Source organism: Centroberyx affinis, unplaced genomic scaffold, assembly GCF_046629955.1.
Source record: "Centroberyx affinis isolate AG114_WGS23_722 - 3 ecotype Tasmania unplaced genomic scaffold, CSIRO-AGI_Caff_v1 ptg003887l_1, whole genome shotgun sequence".
Taxonomy (NCBI): domain Eukaryota; kingdom Metazoa; phylum Chordata; class Actinopteri; order Beryciformes; family Berycidae; genus Centroberyx; species Centroberyx affinis.
Genome location: NW_027281727.1, coordinates 2436 through 27377, shown reverse-complemented (window position 1 = coordinate 27377; position 24942 = coordinate 2436). Strand labels below are relative to the sequence as shown.

The following is a 24942-nucleotide window of genomic DNA, read 5'->3' as shown; positions in this document are numbered from 1 at the left end:
AAAGGTAGATAGGTGTAGGGAGGTGTAGAGAGAGAGAGAGAGAGAGAGATATAGCAATAGAGGATCGAGAGAGGGGGAGATAGAAAGCTGGGAAAGAAGAGAGTGGGTAGAGAGAGACATAGAGACGAGATAGAGAGGGAATGAGGAAGGGTGGAAAACAGGGAGTTTTAAATCCTCCATCCTAAAACAGGACAGACTGTAAATTGAGCGAATGTAGGACAGGTGCACCACTTTATCATTATATATATACTGTGTGTGTTTGTGTGAGTGTGAAAATCTGTATGTGTATGTGTAGTAGTAGTGCTTCTCCTTTATAATTTATTCATGGCAGCCCTCTCTCCCCTCCTCTGTGCCTACCAGAGCTTTTACTTCCTTCTCTATCCACTCGCTCCCTCCCTCCCTGTCCTCTTTCCCGGGGAGCCGAGACCTTTCTGCAACCCCCCCACCCCCCCACTCCTCCTTCAACATTCCCCATCGTCCCTGGTGGCGCTCCTCTTCTCCTCCCTCACCTCCCTCTGTCTTCTCTCTTTGTGTTTCCCTCCTTTCTTCTGCAGTGACCTCTCTGCCCCGTTTTATTATAGCCTTACTTTCTTTCACTTGCCCATCCCTCCATCTCTCACAAGAGACTCGTTTTCTTGCCTCTCTTTCCCTCCACAGCTCCCCGTGCATTCCCTTTTTCCCCTCGCTCGGCCGTGGACTTGTTGTGGAAGTTGCACACGCTCGATGTCAGGGGACTGTATCTGTGTGTGTGTGTGTGTTTGTGTTGGGATGCTGGGGGAGGAGTGGGGTGTGTCGGGGGTGGTTGTCCCTCCTCTCCTTGCCTCATCATGTGCCACATTAACTCCAGATGCTGGGCCCTATGCAACTCCACCCCTATATTCTACAAAACACACACACACACAGTCTCTCTCACACACACAGAGCATTACCAAAGGCAAGAGAAACTCAAAGTCTACTACACTATGACCTGCAGCGGTGGACACTTCAGAGAGAGATGGTGAGAGAGAGAGAAAGGGAGAGGGAGAGAGACGAGAGGCGTAGCGAAGGGAAAGAGAGCAGCCAAGAGGGTCTGCTTTGAACACATCAGAGGAGTAAAAAAAAGTTCCTCCCTCGCTCTTCCTTTTAGCTCCTCCACTTTGCAAACGACTCCCTCTCCTCTCCTCTCCTCCTGGACACTCTCTCTCTCTCTCTCTTTTTCATTCTCATCCCGCTCCTCTCATCTCTCCAGCCTGTGATCTATTGGTGCATGAAGCGCAAGAATGCTACAGACGTGAAATGAGTGCTGAGTTGAGGCCTGCGTTAAAGCGCGCGCGCGTGTGTGTGTGTGTATGTTTTTGTGTGGGTGTGTGTGTGCTGGAGGTGCGCACGAGCTAAGGACACAACATGATTTTACATCTCCATATAAAACTGCGTTATGAGTAGGTACAACCTCTCTTCAAGGACTTGTCAGCATTTTGTGACTGCATTTTAATGGCACTAAAACTCCCTCACCTTTTTTCTCATTCCCTCTATTTCTGCACTTGTCCTCCCCTCCCTCTGCTCCCCGCTCTCTTTCTCTCTACCCCCCACATCTCATCTCTTTTTTGTGCAAAATGTGCTTTATAAATAAATTTGCCATGATTTGCCACTATAACCCAACCTCTCTACACGGCTCACTCTCCCTCCTCCCTGTTCCCTTTCTCTCTCTCTCTCTCTCTCTCTCTCTCTCTCTCTTCCCCCTCCTAGCGTGGAGCATGATTTCCGACAGCAGGAGGGACGCTTCCAGGGGGTGATGGAGGCCCTGGAGGGAGAGTATGATGTACCAGCATCCACCGTGACCAAGCCCATGCCAGCCCCCTCCTCCTCCACCCGCCCCAGCACCAAGGCACGTGTCAAGAAGCTCCGCAAGAAGTGCTTCTGGTGGCTCTAGACTGGGGAAAACAACAAAAAACAAAACAACATCTCCACTGGTCAGCAAATGCATATGGGTGGTCATGCTTCAGGAGATCGCGGGCCCCTAAAACTTCGAGGATAAAGCATCTCTCCCGTGGCACTACAAGCAAGTATGTGCTCAAGTATGTGTCACACCTATCAGGTGGGCCAAGTTTTCCCAGCAGCACCCCAGTAAATGGGATTTTATTTCCATAGAAATCCCCGCCACTTATGTCCTCGACTCGAAATGTAAACCGGTGGAGCAGCTGGAACAAGAGAAAAGGGAGGAAATGGAGGAAGAGAGTAGGAAGAGAGGGGAAGGAGGAAGAAGAGAGAGGAAATGAACCACTGGACTTTCCTCCCAGATGCGCTTGAGAAGGTCGAAGAGGGAGATCAAGGGAAGGATCACCCTGATGTTGACTTTAGCAGCCGATGAGTGATCAACTTTTGAGGGAAAGTCACTTTTGAAGGATACTACTACTTTCTCTTAATTGTTTAACAGAGAGATGAAGCATTGAAGCTATGGCTGGCTGGCTGGCTGGCTCGCTGGCAGTTGGCTGATTGGCTCTCTAGACAGATGGGACGGAGTGATGGATGAATGGATTGACTCCGTGATGGATTCATGCCTACAGCTGGAGAATGTACCTTTCCACAACAACTGTGGCAAAATTGCAGCAATAAGCAGGGAAATGGAATGTTTTTAAACATCCAAGGAATTCAACATCCAATCGCAAAACCGTGTCTTTGGATGACTGGGCAACATAAATTTTAATGTGCGACAGTTGGAAGCGCAAAGAGGATATGAGTGAAAAATAGACCGGTGAGCTCCAGAGGAACAATGACGAAGCTCATTGGATGGATATCAGGGTTTTGGAGAGCACAATGGGGATTGTATTAAGAATATATTAACAACTTTGCATTTGAAGGAGAGATGATCTGATAGGCAGCTCATCAAAGACTGACAGGCCATGTCGGCCAGTTACGAATTCTGTCAAGCTTGATTGACAGAGTGATTGATCCTCTCTTTTATTACCATTCAAAACGGCAGTGTTAATGCTGTAAGCTCAATCTTGCTCCAAGGATTTTCACACACACACAGACACACACACACACACACACACGCACATACAAATATACAGCCACAAACAAGCACGCACTTACAAACCCTAAACCCTAACACACACAAACACTTGCACACTAATACACACTGAGACACATGCAATTAGACACACACACACACACACACACACACACACACACACACACACACACCCATTCAAGCACACACACACACATAATCATATTGCACAATGCTTAGTGCACAGCAGTTTAGGATGTAACCACTAGTGTCACAGCCGGCTACTTCAACTCTACACTGCTATTGGCTCACAAGTTTCCACCAATTAGAATTTGCAATTTGCCTCCTGGATGACACCATATTTACTATTTAACCAGTCCATATCCAAACTGCCCTGTCCCTGCATTTTTATATGCTGTTCCGTAACAGTGTGTGAGCTCCCACGATGCCCCTCTCTTCCTGTTCTTCCTCATGCTGTGTTGTTGCAGCTGTCTCATTGGGATGTACAATAAAAGTGTGTATTTTAAACAGAACGCACTCTGTTGTCGGCATACTTTGTGCTGCGGAAAGAAACCGCGTGGCAGACGGTGGAATGGGACAGATAACAGAACAGAATAAAATAGAAAGAGAAAGAGAGGGCGGCCCTTGTTACTCATTCACTTTTATCTCCGTTGGAACAGTAGACGTGGAGAGGAAAGGACACAGGAGAGGAGGTCCTGGCAGGATTTGATTTTCGGTTAGCGTGCACGCCTTCAAAGGAGAGGTTCTTGACCAAAACACCATCTCGGGGGCTGATGCAATGCTTGACCAATCTGTCTGTGTAAGTGTAAAGTCAGTCAAAGCTGCCTGCTCGCTACTTACGATGAGGGCATGCTCTCGACCCATTGTGATGACTGTCTGGTTGATGATCCTCAGCAGAGACACCACAATGTCCTGGACATGCTGGAACGTTTCTCCCTGAGAGAGAGACAGAAAGAGGGAGAGAGAGAGAGAGAGAGAGAGAGAGAGAGAGAGAGAACGATGGAGAAAGAAGGAAAGATGGGGACAGAGAGAGAAAAATAGACATTCAAAGATGAACAGAAAGATTGTTAGTCGCATTTCCTCAGGTGTACACACACACACTCAAACACACTCAGACGCAGACCAACTCATGTCCTATTCATGCAGTGTCCACTCAGGCGTATTATTGGCACCGCTTCCAGGAACATCCCCGTACTTTCTCTCGGAAAACTTTGGAGACTCGTCAGATTTTGTTTGTGTACCGTTTCCCCCTCGTTTGAACCCTTCACCCTGCGAAGACAGCCAAATGCGCACACAGAGCAAAAAACAGGCCGCTGGATGGATAGACGCTGATTGAAATGAAACGGGAAAGAGAATAAAGTTTTCTGAATCTCAAATTCTGAGTCTGCACACTTTTCAGAAAAGTGGGCTCGCCAGAATATTCAATTAATCGTCTTCAGCGTGGACATTTCGACCGCGAGGGCTTTCCACACGTCAATGTGGATTTTTGTGAACTCGGTGCAGACTTTCTTTCCTGTTCCTATCTTTTCCTTTCCTTTGAAGATACTTTTCTGCCATGTTTCTTTTCCTCCACCTGCCTTGAGGGAATCACGGGGGACTAGATATACTTAACAGTCTGTCTGTCTTTGTGCTCCGACCTGCCCTGAGTCACATTACTGTCTGGTTACCGGGTATCTGCAGGTCTAAGTCTTTTTAGACATTTTTAATGCTACCTGGAATTGAATTTACACCAATTTAAAAACCAGAACACAGAGACAAAGTTTGCAAAACCAGACTTTTTTCCGATTGAACATAGCTAATGAAAGTTCTTAAAGTACAGATGGACAGTATAGGAAAAAGGACATTGGACACAAAAACCAATTGTGTTTAGTAGAGAAGATACAATAAGAACAGTTTTTTTTTTTATATTGTACTACTAACCTTGCTCTGTCATTACATATGTATGCACACATGTAGAGGTATACCTCCATGCACACACACACACACACACACACACACATACAGGTCTGGCACTATGCCATAGTGAAGCCAGTCAATGGAGGCTGACTCAGACTTGCCTGGAGGTAATCACACACTAAAGAAGCATCTGCTACATCCTAGCACACCTTAACTCACATTGGCCCTGCTGGGTACATCTCTGTGTGTATAAAACCTCCTTAGCATACGCTGACCTAAATGTCTCTATATGGATGTGTGTGTGTGTGTGTGTGTGTGTGTCCCTATGTGAACTGATCAGCAAAGCAGAAAAACCGAGAGGGAGAGTTCCAAAAATAGCAGGAGCAGGTAATAAGGATACCAGTGCAAAGTTGGAAACGCACGTCTGTGTGTGTGTGTGTGTGTGTGTGTGTGTGTGTGTCTGTCTGTCTGTCCTGGCATGATAGTGGATGGTTTGAAGGGCCTGATGAGAATCAGGTAGGCATGATTAAACCACATTAGAGGAACTGAGTCACAGCCACTGGGCAGTGAGGCGGTAAACAACTGTGTGTGTGTGTGTGTGTGCGTGTGCGTGTGCGTGTGTGTGTCATCACGCATGTCATTTCCATCTCAGACACATTCACTCTGTCAAACACACACACACACACACTCACACACTCACACACAGTTAGGTGGAGGAGCAGCTGTTGATCCTAAATAAGTATAAATCAGTTTGGCACACCGCAGGTATTTTGGTCTCCTGGAAAGAGTTTCTCAGACAGTTTTCTCAGCAGGAAGACGACACTAGAGACAATGCTCCCTCTCCCACAGCACACACACACACACGGAAGTCTATACTCGATTCATTTATTTGAAACTGTAGCCTGGCTTGTTTATCATCTCTCTTGGCAACAGCATACAAAACAGAACCACAGAAAATGTTGTTTTGGGGGTGAAATTGGGGAAAAAGTGAGTGAGCCCTGGCAAGCCATGTCTCTCTATCTGTCTTTATCCCATAGTCTCTCCCTTCATCACACACACACACACACACACACACACACACACACACACACACAGTACAAAGTCACTCATAAATTCAACACGACCTCTCCAACAGACAACAGCATCTGTCCATTGTCTCCTCTTCCCTTCTTTCTCCCTCTCTCTCCCTCATTCTGCACCTTTCTCTTTCTCTTTCTAGTTCAGAGACATCTGTGGCGTGACAAGTTAATCAGGTATCTTCCAAATCCCAAAGGCGACCTCCTCGCCACCAGCGCCCCACGGAGACTTCAGAGAGAGAGAGCAACAAAGAGATGGAGGGATAGGGGAAAAAGAAAAGAGAGGGGGGGGATTGGAAAGGAGGTGAGGTGAAAACTCTCAACCCCCTCCTTCCCCTTTCGGAGACCGCCATCTCTCCCAACTCCCTCTCTTGTTTTCCTCTAAAATCCCTCCATCCCTGTCAAAGATCTAAAAATTATTCACCTCTTTCTGTTTAGCTGCTGACTCTCTCCCTCCTGCCTTTCTTTTCGCCCTTTTTCATCCTCCCCGCGTCTCTCCCTGAACAGTTTTTCATTTCCCCGGCCCTTTTCTTGCCCTTGTTCATTTCTCCACCGACGCTCTCAAAACTAATCCTTCATAGTTTGCTCTTTCAGTCAGACGACATGTCTGTGTGTATTTATGTGTGTGTGAGTGTGTGTAAGCCGGGTTAGATAAACAGAAGGGCTTTTCATCAGGAAACAACAGTGTCTGGGTTTAACAATAATCTGTGTGGTATAAAGAGCAAAAACCTTGTAGAGATGTTGGTCAGAATTCTTATTAAACTATACTCCATGTACAGTCTAACAACACACACACACACACACACACTAGACAAAGTAGATGTGTGAGTTTGTGCGTGGGTGTGGGTGTGTGTGTGTGTGTGTGTAGATGTGTGCTTCTGTTGCTATACTTGAAAGAAGCACTTTGAGGATTAGAACTCAATATCAGAGCTTATTTAGGTAGAACTCACTTTGAAAGAGAAATTTTAGGGTTAGAGGTACAAGGAACAAGTAGCAATGCAATGTGTACGTGTGTGTGTGTGTGTGTGTGTGTGTGTGTGTGTGTACAGCTAGACTGATGTGGAGTATGGTTTAAAATGGAATCTGACACCCCAATACAAGGCTTTTGCTTTCTTTATATGGCTTCAGTGTGTGTGTGTGTGTGTGTGTTTTTGTACTGTGCACATGTATCTGTGTCTGTGTCTGTCTTGTCCTCTCACCACCTGCCTCCGCCTTCTCTCGCTTTCTATTGACTGACATAAATTCACCTCATCAAATTCACTCCACTCCATTCATTATTTCTCTCTCCTCTCTCCTTGTCTCTCCACTCTTGGCTCATGCTTCATTAGCGCTATCCAAATAACTAAAGCCCAAAAAAAAAAAAGCCATACCTTCACTTCAAAGGCTCGGCAGCCTGTCAACAAATTGCAAGAGCTATTAACAAGCCCTGGGTTGGATATTGATGATGTATTTGTTACATGTGTGTGTGCGTGTGTGTATTAGTAACTGGATTTTGTTTCACTAGAGTAACACAAAGCAGCAAGCATTAGCTTCTAATTGGTCAAGGGCTGCTTCCTTTGCACGATTGAATGACTGAAGGCAAAACAGCTTAAGGCTACAGACTTTCCTCTTTGGGAGACGCGCTCCAGGAGGGTAGCACCGAGGTCAGGGAGAGCTCACAGGCTGACTGTGATGCTCACAAATAAAGGACGCTTCTTCTAATTTAACAAGTGCAGTGGTGGGCTGGAAAATTCTCGTTTCCCCTTACACTTTCCTGAAAATCAATACTCTATAAGGGAGAGGCATTCTGTAACTTCAGCTCAGAAGAATGCCATCTTCAAAATCAACCTTGGTATCAGCCCCAGGGAATAGCCTTCTCTTCAGTCTCCGTGAAGTTCTATTGATTGTTCCGGCTCAACTGTAAGCATCCAGTGGACAGTATCTTGATTATTTGCCTATGCATCCGTCCACGTTGTTTCAGTCGGGGTGCATCTCAACAAGCGGCCTCTCTGTGTGATTCCACTATCTCTGAGTATCCATCTCCATCAGTAAAGATAGACAAAGATTTTGAGTGATATTTCCCTTTGATAGAACATGTTCACTCTTCAGGATGCTCTAATCCACGGGGGATTAGGAGCAGTCAACCATCTATATTAGCAGCTATGAGGCTCTTCTGTCTCCACTGGTGTTAAGACTTATTGAACTCACAGGTAAAATGACTTCTTGGAAAGTATGACCCAGGGAAAACCATGAAATAATATCACATGGGTCTACTGTGCTTGTCTGTGTGTTATAGCAGCATGACTTTTACAGGACAAAAGTTACGCAAGTGAGTGTGATCAGAGTGGCCAATAGTGGTGGCTGACTGGTCATGAAGTCCAATGGAGGCATGTGTGCTAAAAGAATGAAAGTGCTCCACCAAAGTGAAATGATGGTCTGCTGCCAGGTGTCTCACCACGTTGTCCCTGCTGAGGACTTCCAGGATGTTGTTGAGCAGCTCCAGGCTGTTCCTCCTTTCATCATGAGGCCCGTCAGCCATGCTGGCCAGCGCCCCGCTCAGCTCCCGCAGCATCATGGGTAACAGCACATCGCGGCACTCTGAGAGGGGAGAAAAGACACACGATCAAATATCACAAAAACAAAGAAAAAACACACAAACACACACAGTCACTGCTGACAGGTGAAAATGTCTAACCTCAGAGAAAAACTGTCTGGTATTCATTGATTTCCTTTCATTTTGGAAGCTATGCATTGGGTTACAAATTGGTTTCATAGAACTAAGTATAAGGAATGAATTTGTAGTTACATGATTTTCACACAACAGTACAATAGGTTGATGCTTTTTTTTGTTCTTTGTGAGAAAGGTGGGTTTTTTCATCAAGTAATGTGAACAGGAGAGAATAAAGAGGAAATATAGTAGCAGAGTACATCGACCTTTCCCTTCAGGCAAGCACTTAACCATGAGAACGCTTCAGCAGGTTTAAATCAAAACACACAAACAGTCATGAGATGAATATCATAAGATTTGACCTTACTTTAATATCATTCTGCACTCGAAAAAGCTTCAAAAAGCTAAACTTACACTTGGGACCGTTATGTGCATCAGTCAATACTCCAGCCATGGAGACAGATTTACAGTTGTACACACAGTGAGTGATGATGCCACTGCACCCTGAAGAAGAAATTCAGCCCTAACCCCACACTGCATGATGGAGTATTATCAATCAAGCCTCTATTTACAGTTCCTCACATGTCTGTTGCTCTGTCAGCCAGACAGCCAACACATCAATCACTACTATCCCACTTTCTCTCTCTCTCTCCCATCTCGCTCCGTTTCATCCCCCTCTTTAGCTGATTCATTAGTTAAGTCGGGAACACACATCATTAGTAATGCCATTAGTTAAAGTTTGAATCAGATTCATAAATGAAGAACACTATTGCTGCAAAATCATTTCATTGCCTAATGTTAATATATGTATATGTGTATGTAGTTAGACCTACAGGGGCCTGCATAATTTTTATTTTTGTATTTTTTTTTTTACAAATGATGTATAAATTATTTATTTATAATTAACAAAGAGTGCTTAAACACTTGATAGATTATTTATGAATGTTAATGTTAAGGCCACTTGTCTGGAGGTTGTTGAAAGTCATTCTGGGAATTGTATGCAATCACTAAGTGAAGTAGAAGTAGATGAGGCAGGTTGAGGGAAAGTGGGTACACCAAAAAAGTAAATTACAACACTTCATCACAAAATAATCAGTTTACTGTATGATATCTAACAGTGTAAGAGTATCGGCGGGTGCATTTTTACTTTAACTTGTCCTAATCCCTTACGAATGTGCCATAAATGTGTTCAGAAATTGTTTGCTACTATTAATAAAATAGTTTGCTCCCCTTGTCTCCAGTTACAACAAATCATAGTCTAATAAACATTTATAAAGGACAGTAAGACTGTTTCTATCAGGAATAAGGAAAGATAGAAATAATGATGCAGTGGCAGCAATTTGCTTTATTCACATGGCGGCCATGTTTTATGACCAACTCAGTCAAATTGTGTACGATGGTCCACCGGATGACGCATTTTGCGTCACCCGGCAAATGAGCGGGGAGCTCTGGGTGCAGGCAACATGGAGGGAAGTTAAACATTGTTCATTTGCATATACTACCCATATTGTAATGATAAAATGCTGGTTGAAAATCGGCGAAGTTTTCCCTTTAAGTAGCTGACTGCTAACATTAGCTAACGTCATAAACATCATAAGTTCCCTTCAATCTAGTTGCTGTTGCCTTTGATTTGGGCCTTTTTTTGGACTGTTTGTATGTAGGTTGCACTAACATCAACTATTAACATTGGGTAATGATGTACAAATGATGTACTAGCTATACAATGTTTTACTTATGAGTCAGATCTAAACTTTTAACTGTCATTAGGCTGCTAATGATGTACTACTCAGTTACAAATATTTATAATAACATAAGAAACCTATGATTGATATCAAGCATTAGCTCATAGTTTATTAAGGTTTCTCTTTTCTCCTCTCTGTCTTACTTGTCCTCCCCTAGTGACTCTCACCACCCCCACCCCTACCCCCTATCTCTCTGACCCCCCATCTCCTCTCTTCCTCTCCTCTCCTCCTCCACCCCACCCTTGTCTTTCTAGCCGCAGGTAGACAGAGCCCATTAAAAGCTCATTTGGGCTGATGCTCGTTAGTTCCATTATTAACTGAGCCAAGGCTATAGGCCTGCTGAGTAGACCCTCGTCACAACACTCACTCCATCACACACACACACACACACACACACACACACACACACGTACACACGTGTAGAGACAGAGAGACAGAGGAAATGCATGAGTCACAGAACGCCCTCAATCCCACACTGAGATGGAGGAGGAGGAGGAGGAGTAGAATTCTCCACAGGTAGAGGGAATGCAAAGGGAGCACAGCATAGAGAGGAAGGAGGGTTAAGTGAGAGATGGGGTAAAGACTGGATGACAAACAAGCAAGATAAAGGAAGTAGCAAGGCATAGAAATCTACTGTATGAAGACCAGAAGACAATAAAAGAGAAAGGGAGAGGGGGAAAAAGAATGATGTTCAACAGATGTCTTAGGGCACCCAGCTTTAATGAACCAAGATTGTTCTTGCCAATGTTCCCCTGAAACTATTGTCTATCAGCATAAAGAAAGAACTGGAGAACATGAAACTGGGAGGCTATCTGTTCATCCACTCGTGCCCCTTAGCAAGGTACAGGATGTGTTCTAGATGCTGGCAGTTTTGTATTTGAATAGTCACGCTGCTAAATCTGTTTTATCCGATGGAGCAGAAATTCATCATCTTTTGTCCTCTCAGCTGGAGAAAACAATGGGCCTTGTTTTATAGCACTATTTTAGAGTATACAGGCCTGGGAAATGATCCAACTGCCTTCCGGTAACTGGGTGTACTATTAAACCTGTGGGTACCTCCATTCCCTGGTGAAATGACCCCAAAACCACCTGCTTCTTTCTTTGTATTGATGTAAGAAACAATCCCAGCTGATATTTCTAGGTGTCGGATGGTCAGGTGAGAGATAATGAAATGGAGAGCAGGTGGAGGGGTGAAAAGGTGTCCTCTCACCTGATGCCTCGTGCACTTTTTGTTTACATAGTCTTAGTGTTTCACAGCGCAGGAGCCAAGAATAATGAAAAAACTAACCACACTAGCAGTTTTCAAGGTCCAGGCCTACTTTGGCCCAATCTGAATGTGCAGGCAAATGGAAGATTCGATTTACTGAAGCTGTTTTCATTAGATTACAGCAGATTGGGTTGTTTTTCAACTTTAGAGAATTAGCATTAATGCAAATTCTGTCATTTTCTCGGTCTCCCTTGTGTTGTTTCACACCAGCTTTTACAGACACAGTGCAAATCCCTCCCTCATGCAGAGAAATACTGAAAGCTAGACCTATATTAGACCAGTTGTGGCAAATATAGACACTTCAACAGATAAATGTGAAAAAAACAACTGAAATTGATGAGACAAAATCTAGACTACATTTTCAATCAAATTTACCAACTAAAACTAAACAAACACTAAAAAAGTATAGTTAAAAATGTATCTAAAGCATTTGGGTCCACTGACACAGAAATCCAAAATGCTGCTAAAATTAACATTGGTGAACGCATACATGGTTCTACTTTCACGTGCACACCTGTGTTTGTATGTTCCATTTCCTCCTCAGGTGAGTATGTGTGTCTGCGTGTGCGTGTGCATGTGTGTGTGACTCAGGTGTTTGTTATGCATTATAGCCCATGACGCACCACCGATTGAGCTATGCAGTGGAAGAAAGCCTGGCCAGCACGCACTGACAGCCAAATGGAAATCAAAGCCTCGGGGCAGACATAGGGATGCAGTTGAACATTTTCTAATCCAGCCATCACCGGGTGCACGCACAAAGACACTGATACACACACAGGCATAGACACATGGGCACACACACACACTCACGCGCACAGATGCAAAATTTACACCAACAGAGCTTCAAGTACTCATCTATATTCAATTCCAAATGCCTGTTTACTCTTGTTGTAATCTCTGTCTTTGATTATTCATGCCGATGTGTGTGTGTGCGTGTGTGTGTGTGTTGGGTTGGTGCTTTGGTGCTTGTGTGATTTGTAAGAGCAGGAATATATTTTTTATGTGTGTGTGTGTGTGTGTGTGTGTCTGGCTGTCTGAGTGTGTGTATGTGTTTGTGTTACAGAGTTTGTTAGAGCGGACAGCCCCCAGCGCTGGCAGTCCAGCGCTGGGGGCGAGATCAGCAGCAGCGATGTCTCAGCAGCCGACTCATCCCTGCTCCGCTCCATTTTTCATTTGACGGCCAAACACAATAAACTATTGCACATGGTAATAAGATGCCATCTCAATTACTAAGAGCCATCTAAATCAGAGGCCTCTTCCTCTTTCGCCCCGTCCCTCTCTCCTCCATCCCTCCCTCTGGTTGTCATCCCTCGCTCACGGGAAGATAGAGCGGTAGAAGAGATGGTAATGAGGAGGTTTGGAGGCGCAGCGACAAGTAAATCTACGGGGCTGAGAGGCGGGCTGGGGCCAAGCCAACTATCTCCCCGCTTGTTGATGGCTAAATGTCTCTCTCAGCAGCTTTTTCATCTCTCCATGTCTCCTGTGTGTGTCTCCCCTTCCCTCTCTCTTTCTCTCCCTGTCCTTCATTTGTCTTCCTCCCTCCTCGCCCTATCCCCTGTGCCATCTTCAAACCCTCATCTGAAATTTAAAGTGCTACCTTTCCTCCGTCTGTATTCAACCCGGCGCCTGTCTGTCCACGCCTCTGTCTCTTTGTCAGTCTGTTTGTCTCAGTGGTTTCATCCATCTCTCTCTCTCTCTCTCTCTCTCCCACCCCCTCTCCTTCTCAACCTGTGGACTTGTCCAAATGATGCTGCCACAGCTGCTGCTGCAGGATTCTTTCATTATGCTGACAGGAAATGGTTTAGTGGGCAAATATTTTTCCGACGTGTACTTAAAATGTACAAAAGAAAATCTCGCCTGTGTGAATGAGCACTCATCAGAAAAACGATACGGAAACTCATAGGATGATAAGTTATAGATGATGCAGCGCACCAGTGAGTGACATAGCAATAATGTTCACTGCGATTCTAGGTACAATGTTGATAAGAATTGGTACAAGGCATAGCCAATTACTGCCAGCAGCACCAAAGTGCCCATAATCACAGTAAAAGATTTCCTTGGGAATTATGGCTTTTATACAATGGTTACCAACACATGTGTACTGTCTGACGTTTTCTCCAAAGTACATAAGACAGAAAAAAAGGGAAACAAAAAGATTGCTAAACTACCTGTAGTTTAACAAGCAATCAAGAACAATCAAGAACAGTGTAATGCTAGACATGTTTTCATTTTGTCCATCAGTCCAGACTGAATTGAGTATGTTTGTCATATTCTGCATTTAAGTAGAAATGTATATAGCATGGTTAACATGTGCATCTAGTACATGTTGATACTGTTCACTAATGAAAGTGAAGTTGGGAGTTAGGCTGGGACTGAAGTTTTCACACCCAGCTTTAATTTTCAGTTACAGCTTTTACTCGGCCTTGTCCCCTATGTGTCACACAGTGTGTAAATTGCCATCGTTCTCTTTCTTTCCACCTGTCTTGGCCAGTCTCTCTATGACTCACCCACTAATTGCTCCTCTCTCTCCCCCTCCATCCCTTCGTTCCTCCCTGCTCCTTCTTCTGTACGACTATTAAATTGATTGATCAATTAGTCTGTTGGCAGCATTAGTTTTTACAGCTTTTTTGATCAATTCAACCAAGGTAGATCAATGCTAGCCGATTGCTTTGTGGTAAAATATCTCATTGCTTTGATTGATGGGCACTCTTATTCCCGGATTCCTCTAATAGTGGAGTAATACTTCATGAAGCTGCTGGCTCTGGTTGAGCAAATGTCTGATCTTGGTTTTTTAAGTCCCACCTTGGTTGATATACCGAGCACAGCTATAACAAATCAATCTGTGAATCTTTATTTATTGATTTGTCATATTATTTACAATTTGTTCTTACTTTGCAAGTATTTGTTGTAGTATCTTCAACACTGTCTATTTGCTCTGTTCTAACTTATCTTATATTGTATTCTCTGCTGCTGTAATGACCCAGTTTCCACATGGGGATCATTAAGCTTTAAACAGAATTGCAGCAAATGTTATTTTGAGGTAAACTGAGAGACATAATACAAAGGCCCTGCAGCGGAAAGCAGGCCATTGACTGCACCAAGCTGTTCACATAGTTTCCCTTCCATCTGTAGTTATGTTAAACCACATCTATACCAAGGGAACTGACGGGTAACGGGTGGGGAAAGACTGACCGCTGTGTCCCTGTCCTGTCCTTGTCTGTATTCAGTCTCTGTCTGGATCACCCCACAGACAAAAGGATGGAACGGAATATAAATGAGATGGAAAGAGAGTGAGAGACAGAGGCATTTCCCAAAATGATTAAACTCCATTCACGTTGCTCCATTAGTCCCATCCATCCCTCCATTGTTCCATCCTTTCATCCACAACCTCCCAAACTGCTGCAACTGCGGACACTGAACGACAGCAACTACCCCTATTCTCTCTCTCTCTCTCTCTCTCTCTCTCTCTCTCTCTCACTCTCTCTCTCAAATTTGCCTTCTGGAACACATATAGGTTACCATCTCCTGGACCCAATTTACATTAATAATTGTAATTCAGGTGTGGCAGGCAGTTTCCGCTGGGTATTTGTGAGCATGATCTCACCACAGTTACTATATGGCATGACATGAAACTTAATGTGATGTAACATAACCTAATGTAACTTAACGCAGCATAAAATAATATATTAGAGCAAGCCAGGGCAGCAGAGGGAGAGGAGAGGAGAGGAGAGGAGAGGAGAGCAGAAGAGAGGAGAGGAGAGGAGAGGAGAGGAGAGGAGAGGAGAGGAGAGGAGAGGAGAGGAGAGGAGAGGAGAGGAAAGGAAAGGAAAGGAAAGGAAAGAAAAGGAAAGGAAAGCAAAGGACAGGAAAAGAGAGGAAAAGATAGGAAAAGAAAGGAAAAGAGAGGAGAGAACAAAACCAAACAGAGCAAGATAGTTCATAAGGGAAGAGAGCAGAGCAGAACAGAGCAGAGCTGTGTGTGACAGCCGGAGGGGACACAGCAGTCATGATGATTATCCTGTTTTTATGATTCACATTTCTGTGACTGACTCATAATATGGCCATATATATAAAGATTAAACCACAGCTATAGCATATGGGCATATGGAGGCTTACTGGACCACAGGCAACCTGTTACACACACACACACGCACGCACACACACACACACACACACACACACACCCCGAGCAGCCGTAAAGCTGACAGCTTTGAAATTACAGCTCAACCAGTTGCTTTGAAATAGGCTGGGAGAAATACATAATAATAAACGCAATCCCCTTGTGGCGCATGCAAACACTTGCTTACCCTCAGGGTAACCCTACACACATCTCCCATACCAGTTTTCAACACTAGCTTTTCACATCTGGTTTCAAAGGGAGATTTATTGAAAGTAAGATATTAAAACAGCCTGATCTCACTTTGAATCTAGATTTAGTCAGCATGGAGATAGCAGGTTAAATCTGGATTCAAAGCCAGATCCTGTTTTGTAATATCTTTCTACATCTAGAGCTCTCTTAGAAGCCAGATGTAGAAAAACCACACTCAGCATCATTATAGCTAGAGCCGAAGTCACCTGTCACTAATGCTGATTGGTACAGAACGTGGGGGCAGCTGAGATCACTCAGCTCTGATTAAATCCTGACAATAATAACCGTACAGTACATCACTCATCCATATTCATCACCCATTGACATGCATCTGTTAAGTAATCACAGCAGGGGAAATATAGATGTGGGCGTGAACAATGTCAACAATACTGTATAATACGCTGCAGTGAAACGCAAGCAATTTAAGTAATGAGATTGTCGCTGTTTATACGGATTGATATGACTGATACGCTCAAAAAAACTCTTTTATGTATTGCTGGCAAATTCTATAAAGTAGGGATCCAGATAGCTTTTCAATCAACGTCTCCATTTATAACAGAATAGGGTTTCTTTATGGGTCATTTGTGGGTCATGTTATAGTGATAGCTATAACAGATAGCTGTAACAATTTATTTTACAAGAGTATTACAGTAAAATGTATGGGCTTTCCCTCAATCTGTTTTATGTGCAATACAAGACGGAGACATGACTGAAGTCTTTTCTCCAGCTGTACAGATGGAGGAGGGGGAGTAGGGAGGCCTGGATGAGAGGGTTAGTGGATTGAATCAGGGCCTTTGACCAGCTTTGGGAAATGAGTGGGCAAACAAAATGACAGACTCATCCTTCTGTCCCTCTGCTCTCCCTGACGTTCTTTTTTTTCTTTATCAGTATTGATGCTCTCAATCTGTCACAGTGATTGCCTGACGGCATAATAATTTGCCTAAATTGAACCGTAATGCTCCTAGTAAATTTAATTTTGTCTCAAAACCAGATTAAGCCATATGACAGGGTGCACGTGTGTGTGTGTGTGTGTGTACAATATGTGCTTGCCAAGACCCTTAATCCCAGGAGCGTATGCTGAATAAATCAGAGGAACGTTTTTGAAAGAGAAAAAAATCCAATCCCTTCAAACATCGCCCATGGATGCAACTGGTTCTGAGAAAGCCAAGCACATGGACAGGAAAAATCAGCAGGCTGGCCACATACACACACGCCAACATGCAGTATGCCGCATTGACACAACGAAAAACACATGCTACTGTAACTCCCTCACAGTCAGGTACGTCATACATACAACACATATACAAGCATTCTCAATGCAAATGGACAGGATTACAGAAACCTCATTACAAAAAATGCCACCCAATAGTGTTACTGAAAAAAACAATCAATAGTAATCAGATTGCTAATCAGATTAGAATTTTCAAAATCTTAGTTGATTATTGTTTGGATTACTCTGGAACCCTTTTTACTGGAACAGTAAAATTATTTTGATTGTGGTATTGATGATATTAACACTTCTAAATTCTATTCTATAATTGTGAATTGCCCCACTATTACTTCATATCCTATAGACTTTGGTGGCAAAGTACTGCAAAACTGACTAAGAGTAATCAGATTACATTACTACCTTGGACAAAAACAATTACATAACTGATTACAGTTTTTAGGAGGTAATCTATAATTGTCACAGATTTCAGATGGTTACTCAAACACGCATGCACAAAAGCAAGTGATTCTCTGTCTCACATAGCCACACCACCTAATAGTGGAGACACACACCACCACCCTTCCATCATCTCACCCAGACTGTCAGTGGCTTGACATTTGTCCCTAGAGAGTGAGCTTGGCAAGCCCGGTCAGGCAGACAGTCAGACAGACAGGTAGGGCTATTAAATATGTATTGCAGTGCAGTGATAGGACACCAGAGGCCATTAGCCGTTATAAATGTATAATTTAGCTCTCCTGCATATTTCAGCCTCCTGAACGAATGGCGCCCTGGCATACAAGCCCTCTGATTAGCATCCCAATGCTAAAATGCATCTCAATTAGAGTGAGTGTCAGCCCTCATTTGGCGAGGCAGGGATCGAGATGGAACGAGCGAATGTATAAATGAACGAATAAATAAATAAGCACTGGGCCAGAGAAGGGAAGAAGAAGGGGGGGGGGGGGTGTATGTGTGTGTGTGCAGGGCTAGGTATGGCTGACCAATGAGATGCCGGTCAGCTGATAGACTGATTGAGTGGGCCTTAAACTTTTATCACCTCTGGAGTGTTTAATATCAAAACAAGGCCGATCTCTCCCTTTCCCTCTCACGAACCTTCCTTTTTTTCTCGCTCTCCCCAAGCGATTTCGTTCTCTCTCCCGCTACCACCATCTACCTGTTCTCTCTCTCTCTCCTCTCTTTATCTGTCTCAAATCCCTTGTTCCCTCCTTCTCAACCAGCCTGTGCCTTTTCCCCATTCCTCTCTCATCCATCTTTCCCTCCCCTCTACTTATCCCCCTTGGCCGTGTCCCTCCTTTGCTAATCATTGTGCCATTGCTCTCTTTCTTATTTTCCCGATCTCCATTCCCCTCCTGTTCCCCTCTTTCTGTCTCCCTCCTTTGCTAATCATTTCTCTATCTTTCTCTCTCCCACCCCATCTTCCCTTGTCTTCTTCCCATCTCCTCCCCTCGGTCTCTCTGCTACCTCTGTCTCACTCCGTCTCTTTCTCTTTCTGCATTTGAAGTGTTTCATTCCAAAACGAGACCTCCACCCTTTCAAAAAATGTTACACACTCTTGATTGCTGGCATGAATGCAAAACACATTATGGGTTACTGTTGAGGCTACAAGTCATCTTAGGACCTTTGCTTACAAAGTAGTTGGCAGACAGAGTCATCTGTGTTTTTTACATACTGACTGATGAATTTTTGCCAAAATGGATACACAACGTTTTGGCATGAAGCCCTTCATTCCTTCCCTCTCCATTCCCCTCCTTCCTGATCTCTCTTTTTCTCCCCATCGCTCCCCCTGTCATCCCCCCTCCCTCTCTTGCTCCTTTCATCTCTTTCTTCCCTGTCTGCCTCCTTCCCTGGTGACAGAGTGTGACTCTGAGCGCGGTGACAGCTGGCCAGCGGGGCCAGCCTGCCGTCTCGGCCCCCGGGGAATCAATCACCCGAGCCGGGATCGATACCGGAGGACCGGGCCCTGGACCGGCTACCGACTTGGCTGGCAGCGGCTGACTGATGAGCGGACCCACAGCTACACTGAACAAAAAACAACATCCATAACCATCAACGGCAAAGACGATACACACCCCCTTTTAAGTATGCACCGCTGCATACGCACGCACATGCAAAAGTACACACACCAGATACAGCCTCATCAGTGACTCTGAAACAAATGCACACATGTGTATGTTTGCACACAAGCGCTGATGTCTGTGACTTATGTGCCTCTGTCTAGGCGCCAAAGAATAGACCATGTCTGCGTCCATCTCACTCCCATTCATTCAGATTTCTGTCCTAAACCAAACACCGTCCACCGCACTCACTCACAGTCTATTGCCAATCCCTCAGTTAGCACTGTGGAGACCCGCTAACGGCGTTCCTTATCGAGTCCGTATTACACAGCAGCCCAGCATTAGCCCACTCTATCCATCACAGTGTGGCCCTCTGCAGGGGGAAAACCACCACTTATCAGCCCACTACAAGCTAATTAGACAGCCATAATAGGGCTGAATGGAACTAGGGGGTGGATTGGGATGGGTGGAGGGTGCTTGATCACTGATGTGTAGTGCACTTAAAAGGTATTATACAGTCAAAACCATGTTTTCCAGGCAATTAAATCCAATGTAGTCAAACTCATTTGAATGTAGAGTAGGCATAGTGTGAAAAGGCAGCATGACAGTGGAACTGCAGCCTTTCGAAAACATTCCCGTCTAATCTGCCTCAAGCGTGAGGTAATTTTTCCTATTCTCCTTTTCTAGACAGCAGGTATCACCTGCGACAGTAATTTGGATACCACTTATCTTCCTCCATATTCACCACCAACAGCCACTGAGGTCTGAATGGCGCGCTCATTTCCTTCGCTATTTTTTTGCGATAAGGTTCATGGGCATTTTCAGTCTGGCTGGCCATTGAATGCCAACACAACACACTCCGCATGGGATTTTTCTACATTACAAGGACCAGAAACAGCCGCCAGATATGCCACAGGCTGTTTGGATGAATATCTATTTTGGGTGACGTTATTGTAACCTCAAGAATGTTTAATCATAGGAGATAGAGAGACTGAATGTAACCTTTACCCAGTGGAGTTAGGACATTAACAGGTGCCACTTGTGCTGATTGTAATAAGATGGTAGCCAACCATTGCACTGATTGCAATGTCAGTGGGGGTGAACATAGCAGCACTGTAATTGTTAGTGTGCTACAGCAAAAATACAGAGAAAATGTTCTTTACTGTGATGTGGCTAGGGATGACGCGCTTATACCGATTACACCGAGTAATTTACAGTAAAAAAAAATAAAGCTTTAAAAGCCATTTTCTATTTGGCTGATGCTTTTATCCCAAGTACCCTACTGTACAATGAGTGAATACATTTTTATTACGGATTGCCCCAGTGGGAATGGAACCATTATCCTTGCAGTATTACCGTCACACTCTATCCACTGGGCTATATAAAGATAACACCCTTAGAGCAGAGAGCACCCTTGCTGGTCATAAAGCATAGTGTGAACAGCTTTCTGACCAGTCTACATACTGTAGACTGGAACTACACACTGTATAATACACCTTCTAGTGTGATCTTGGCCCTTAAGTGAGATGCAGCTATTGCTCTGTGGGATTTCACACACAAAGCATTGGTGATCGCTTTGATACTGAGCACTAGCACCTGTGGCAGGTTCAACATGCACCTGAAATCTGCCATAGGTCAGCTGCTCAGTATCGAGGCCTCTAACTGGTGAAATTTACGCACCTTGTCTCTGGAAGAGTTGGCTGCTTACGATCTCGGTCATGGAGGCCACCTTCTGTTTCTGGAGTGTCTCAGGAGGGATACAGGTGTAGAAGTCATGCAGCAACTGACTGGAGAGAGAAAAAGAGGGAGAAAAAGAGATGAGAGAGAACAGGGTTAAAAGGAAGGGAGGAAGGGATGAATGGAGGCAGGAATATGAGGGGTGTGTGTATGTGTGTGTGTGTGCGTGTGTGTGTGTAATAATAATCAGTGAGATCAGCAGCAACAAGTTTTATGAAAACGCATTCAGCACAATAGATATTCAAAAATCCTTTTCCACAGATTATTGCACATAGTTATTGGATATTACAGTACCAATAAACCTAGGTGTAATTATGAACATATTTCCATATTTCTACCATGTTGGATGAAAAGATGAGATGAAAAAGAAAGTTCAACCACATATTACTGAATCAAGCTCTAAAAATGTACAAGGTTATTGAACATGCAGCACTGCAGTTAGTCATGTGCTAAAAGCAATGGCTGTATTAGAGCACAACGCAGACCTGAGCAGAGCAGAGCAGAGCAGAGCAGAGCGTGCCTCATGAAAACAAATGAGCCCAAAGCCTAAACACACTTTAATGAAGACACAAGTTTGAGTCATCCTCCGCCCCAAATTCAATATCGGAATAATTAAACGGGCTGGTTGCAAGCCCTGACGCCGCTTAGAAAGATTGAATGCTCAGAGCGTGGCAAACCCTCTGTTTCTATTTCTCTGTCTGTCTCGCTCGTTGTCTCTGTCTCCTCGCATTAAGCCATGCAGACTCGAGTAGCACTTTCATTAATTGTGCAAAAGAACGAAATGCACCACCTCTGCTCCGGAACTGAACAATAACAACAAGGTTTGTATGACTTCTGACGTGCGTAAGCTGGCGCCAGGACGCGCTGTGGCACGGTGGCCCGCCGCAGACTAATCAGCCCCGCTAATCATCTGAGCGCCATCTAATTAAAACGTAAAAATGTCAGCCTATGCCCTATGGACGCCCCGAAGGACGCACAGAGCAAATAAAATACATGCAGAGCTGACAGCGCCTGTGCTTGTACTGCCCTGTGAATCATACCACAGGTGAGTAGAAGGTCTACTGATGCGACTGGAGGAGATGAGACAAAGCTTTGATGTCCACCTCATGCAGAGTAATTGTAATTCACATGGCTTGCTTTTGGAAACCGTGCCTGAGGCAACTCTGATCAGGAATGCAATGGGGACCTTGCATTCAAGTTCAGATGGCGCGGGCATGTGTGTGCATATGTGTGCATATGTGTGTGTGTGTATTTGTGTGTGTGTGTGGGTATGTCTGAGTGTGTGTAAACAGGAGCAGAAGACCAGTGTGAGTCTGTATATGTGTGTGTGTGTGTGTATGTGTGTGTGTGTGTGTGTGTGAGAGAGAGAGAGACAGACAGAAAGAGAATATGAGTGACAGAAAGTAAGAGTGTGCGTGTCGATTTTAAACACGCTCCCTCTCATCACCTTTCTGTGTGTGTGTGTGTGCGTGCGTGTGTGTGTGTGTGTGTGTGTGTGTGTGTGTGTCTGTGGGGCAGCTGTTACAGATAGCACCTTTGTGACATTGTGTTGACACCTAGCCACTCTAGGGACTGAATTGGCAGATTCGGATGATCCGCCAACACAAACAGACACACACAATCACACAAAAACACACACAGGTCGCACAAAGGTTAGGAGAGAAATTATGAGGGAGACGGGGTTTGAAATGGAACCAGCCAAGTCAAGAAAACATCAATTAACATCTTCTTTCAACAAAGTAATAAGGTCGTGAAAAGACAATGAACCATTGGTTGGCTGTGAAATTGCTAGAGGACAAATAAAGCGGCTGAAATGTCTCTTTTCCAGTCTGCTAACTCCCAGCCCGGTCCGGTACGTACACTGTGGTCATTACCCGAGCTAAACTGTAGATTGTATGTTAAATTCTGGGTCAAGCAGAGGTTAAATAAGCCATTCCGAGTCATTTTGCTCTGGAGGAGGCCGAGCATCAAGCTAAGAGAGGAGGAAGTGGGTTTAAGAACAGGTTCAAATGGGCTTTGTTTGTCGGTTTCCCAGTGTGGTCAAAAGGTGGTGTGAGAAATTGCCAATTCACTCAGGGGCAGACAGAGGAGCTGCAGAGCGGGGTCAGTGTGTGTGGGTGTGTGTGTGTGTGTGTGTGTGTGTGTGTGTGTGTGTGTCGTTGTGTACATGTCAGTTTGATAACATTTTTATCCCCCAATAGAGAAGGTAAGGCTCAACCAAAGTGGGAAGTTTGGGGGACAATAAGACACTCTGAACACTGAACAAAGCATGCTGGGAAATTTGAGCTTAGCTGAAAGCGGCCACACATCCTGTCCGTCAAGGTCAGCGATAAGATTGAGGCTAGTGTGTGTGTGTGTGTGTGCGTGTGTGTGCGTGTGTGTGTGTGTGTGTGTAAGGGTAAGCTCACCTGAGGAGTTTGGCGTCAAACACTTTCTCAACATCATGCAGGACTGTTGGCAGGTACTTCAGAGCGGCAACCTGACAAACACACACACACACACACACACACACACACACACACAGACACACACACACACACAGACACACAAGCAAACACCTCTAAATTACTGTTATTGTCTTGCAATCCAATGTAAGCTGTTGGTGAATAGGAGGTGACTTTGCCATCAAATAGACTCTCATCAGAAGTGTGAGAAAAGATTGCTTTTTTAAAAACTGTGTGTGTGTGTGTGTGTGTGTGTGCGCGTGTGTGTGTGTGTGTGTGTGACTGTCTGGATCTCTGAACTTGTCTGTTTGCCTCTCTGTCTGTCTGTGTGTCTGTTTGTATACATGCTTTTGTGCGTGTGGTGGCAGACAGAGAGGACGACCCTAAGCAGCAGAATACTGATGTAGTCAGAGACAGAGATTGAGAGATCACGGACAGCTGGAGGGAAGGGAGGAGGAAGAGGAGGAGGAGGAAGAGGAGGGGGAAGGTTTACCTTGAACATTGAGGGATGGGGCAAATTTAGGAGGATGAGCACGAGGAGGAAATGAGGAGGAAGATGAGAAACAATGAAGTTGGGGGAGGAAAGGGTGTAAGAAGAGAAAAAGGACAAGGACAAGGATGAGAGGAAAGATGGGGAGGTGGAAGAGGAAGAGGAGGATGCAAAGGAGATGGTGGAGGAGGATGGGAGCGGGGTGAGTGAGTGCAATTACCCTGAGCAGCAGCGTGGTGGTGTAGTCAGTCCTCATCAGGCTGTTGATGGACTCAAACAGCCTCCTCAGTGACTCCTCAAACTCCCCCTGCTCCTTCCCCTCGTACAGCCTGGAAATTAAAGGAAGTGGAAGAGACAATGACAGAATAGCAGAGAGAGAGAGAGAGAGAGAGAGAGAGAGAGAGAGAGAGAGAGAGAGAGAGAGAGAGAGAGAGAGAAGCATGAGACGGTGTCAGAAAGCATGACGTGAGATGGTTAGCAAAGGGAGAGGGAGGGAGAGATGGAGGAGGTGAATCAGGAGGGAATTGAAAGACAAGAAAACAACAGGAGAGATGCATTATCAATGAGAGAGGGAAGTGGAGAGAGAACAGGAGACAAAGAGTTAAAACAAGGATGAGACGAAGCTCAAGTCTGATGTAAATATCCAGTAACAGCCTTATTTCTACCTCTGTGTACGCGAAGTATTTGAGGATGCCTGAGTGTCGGGCAAAAAGCTATATTTCATAAAGGAAAACTGTTTTGTATTGACTTGGTACAATCCAATTTGCAGCTGAAACTATTTTGTAAGATATTAGAAATATTTTCTAAAGAGATTTGGTGGTATACAGTGAGCTACACACACACACAAGTAAAATACTTTTATTTTGTCCGGACCCCAAGGCCATAACCAGCCATTTGATTTCCACCTGCCACATTCTCTTTCCAACCTATTATACATTTCAATGTATCTATGAAAATTAAGATATGGCTCCACTGGAATCTA

The 24942-nt window shown here is 44.5% G+C and overlaps 1 protein-coding gene across 1 annotated transcript; it reads right to left on the bottom strand.

Moving 5' to 3' along the window:
• Nucleotides 1-1802: 1802 nt before the first annotated feature.
• Nucleotides 1803-24289, bottom strand: LOC139662761 (dedicator of cytokinesis protein 2-like; the record flags this gene model as incomplete). Its single annotated transcript, XM_071541470.1, has 6 exons — nt 1803-1905; nt 3851-3946; nt 8417-8559; nt 20970-21076; nt 23435-23505; nt 24181-24289. Coding segments are annotated over 6 exons (629 nt in total), but the record flags the coding sequence as incomplete, so codon positions are not given.
• Nucleotides 24290-24942: the final 653 nt, after the last annotated feature.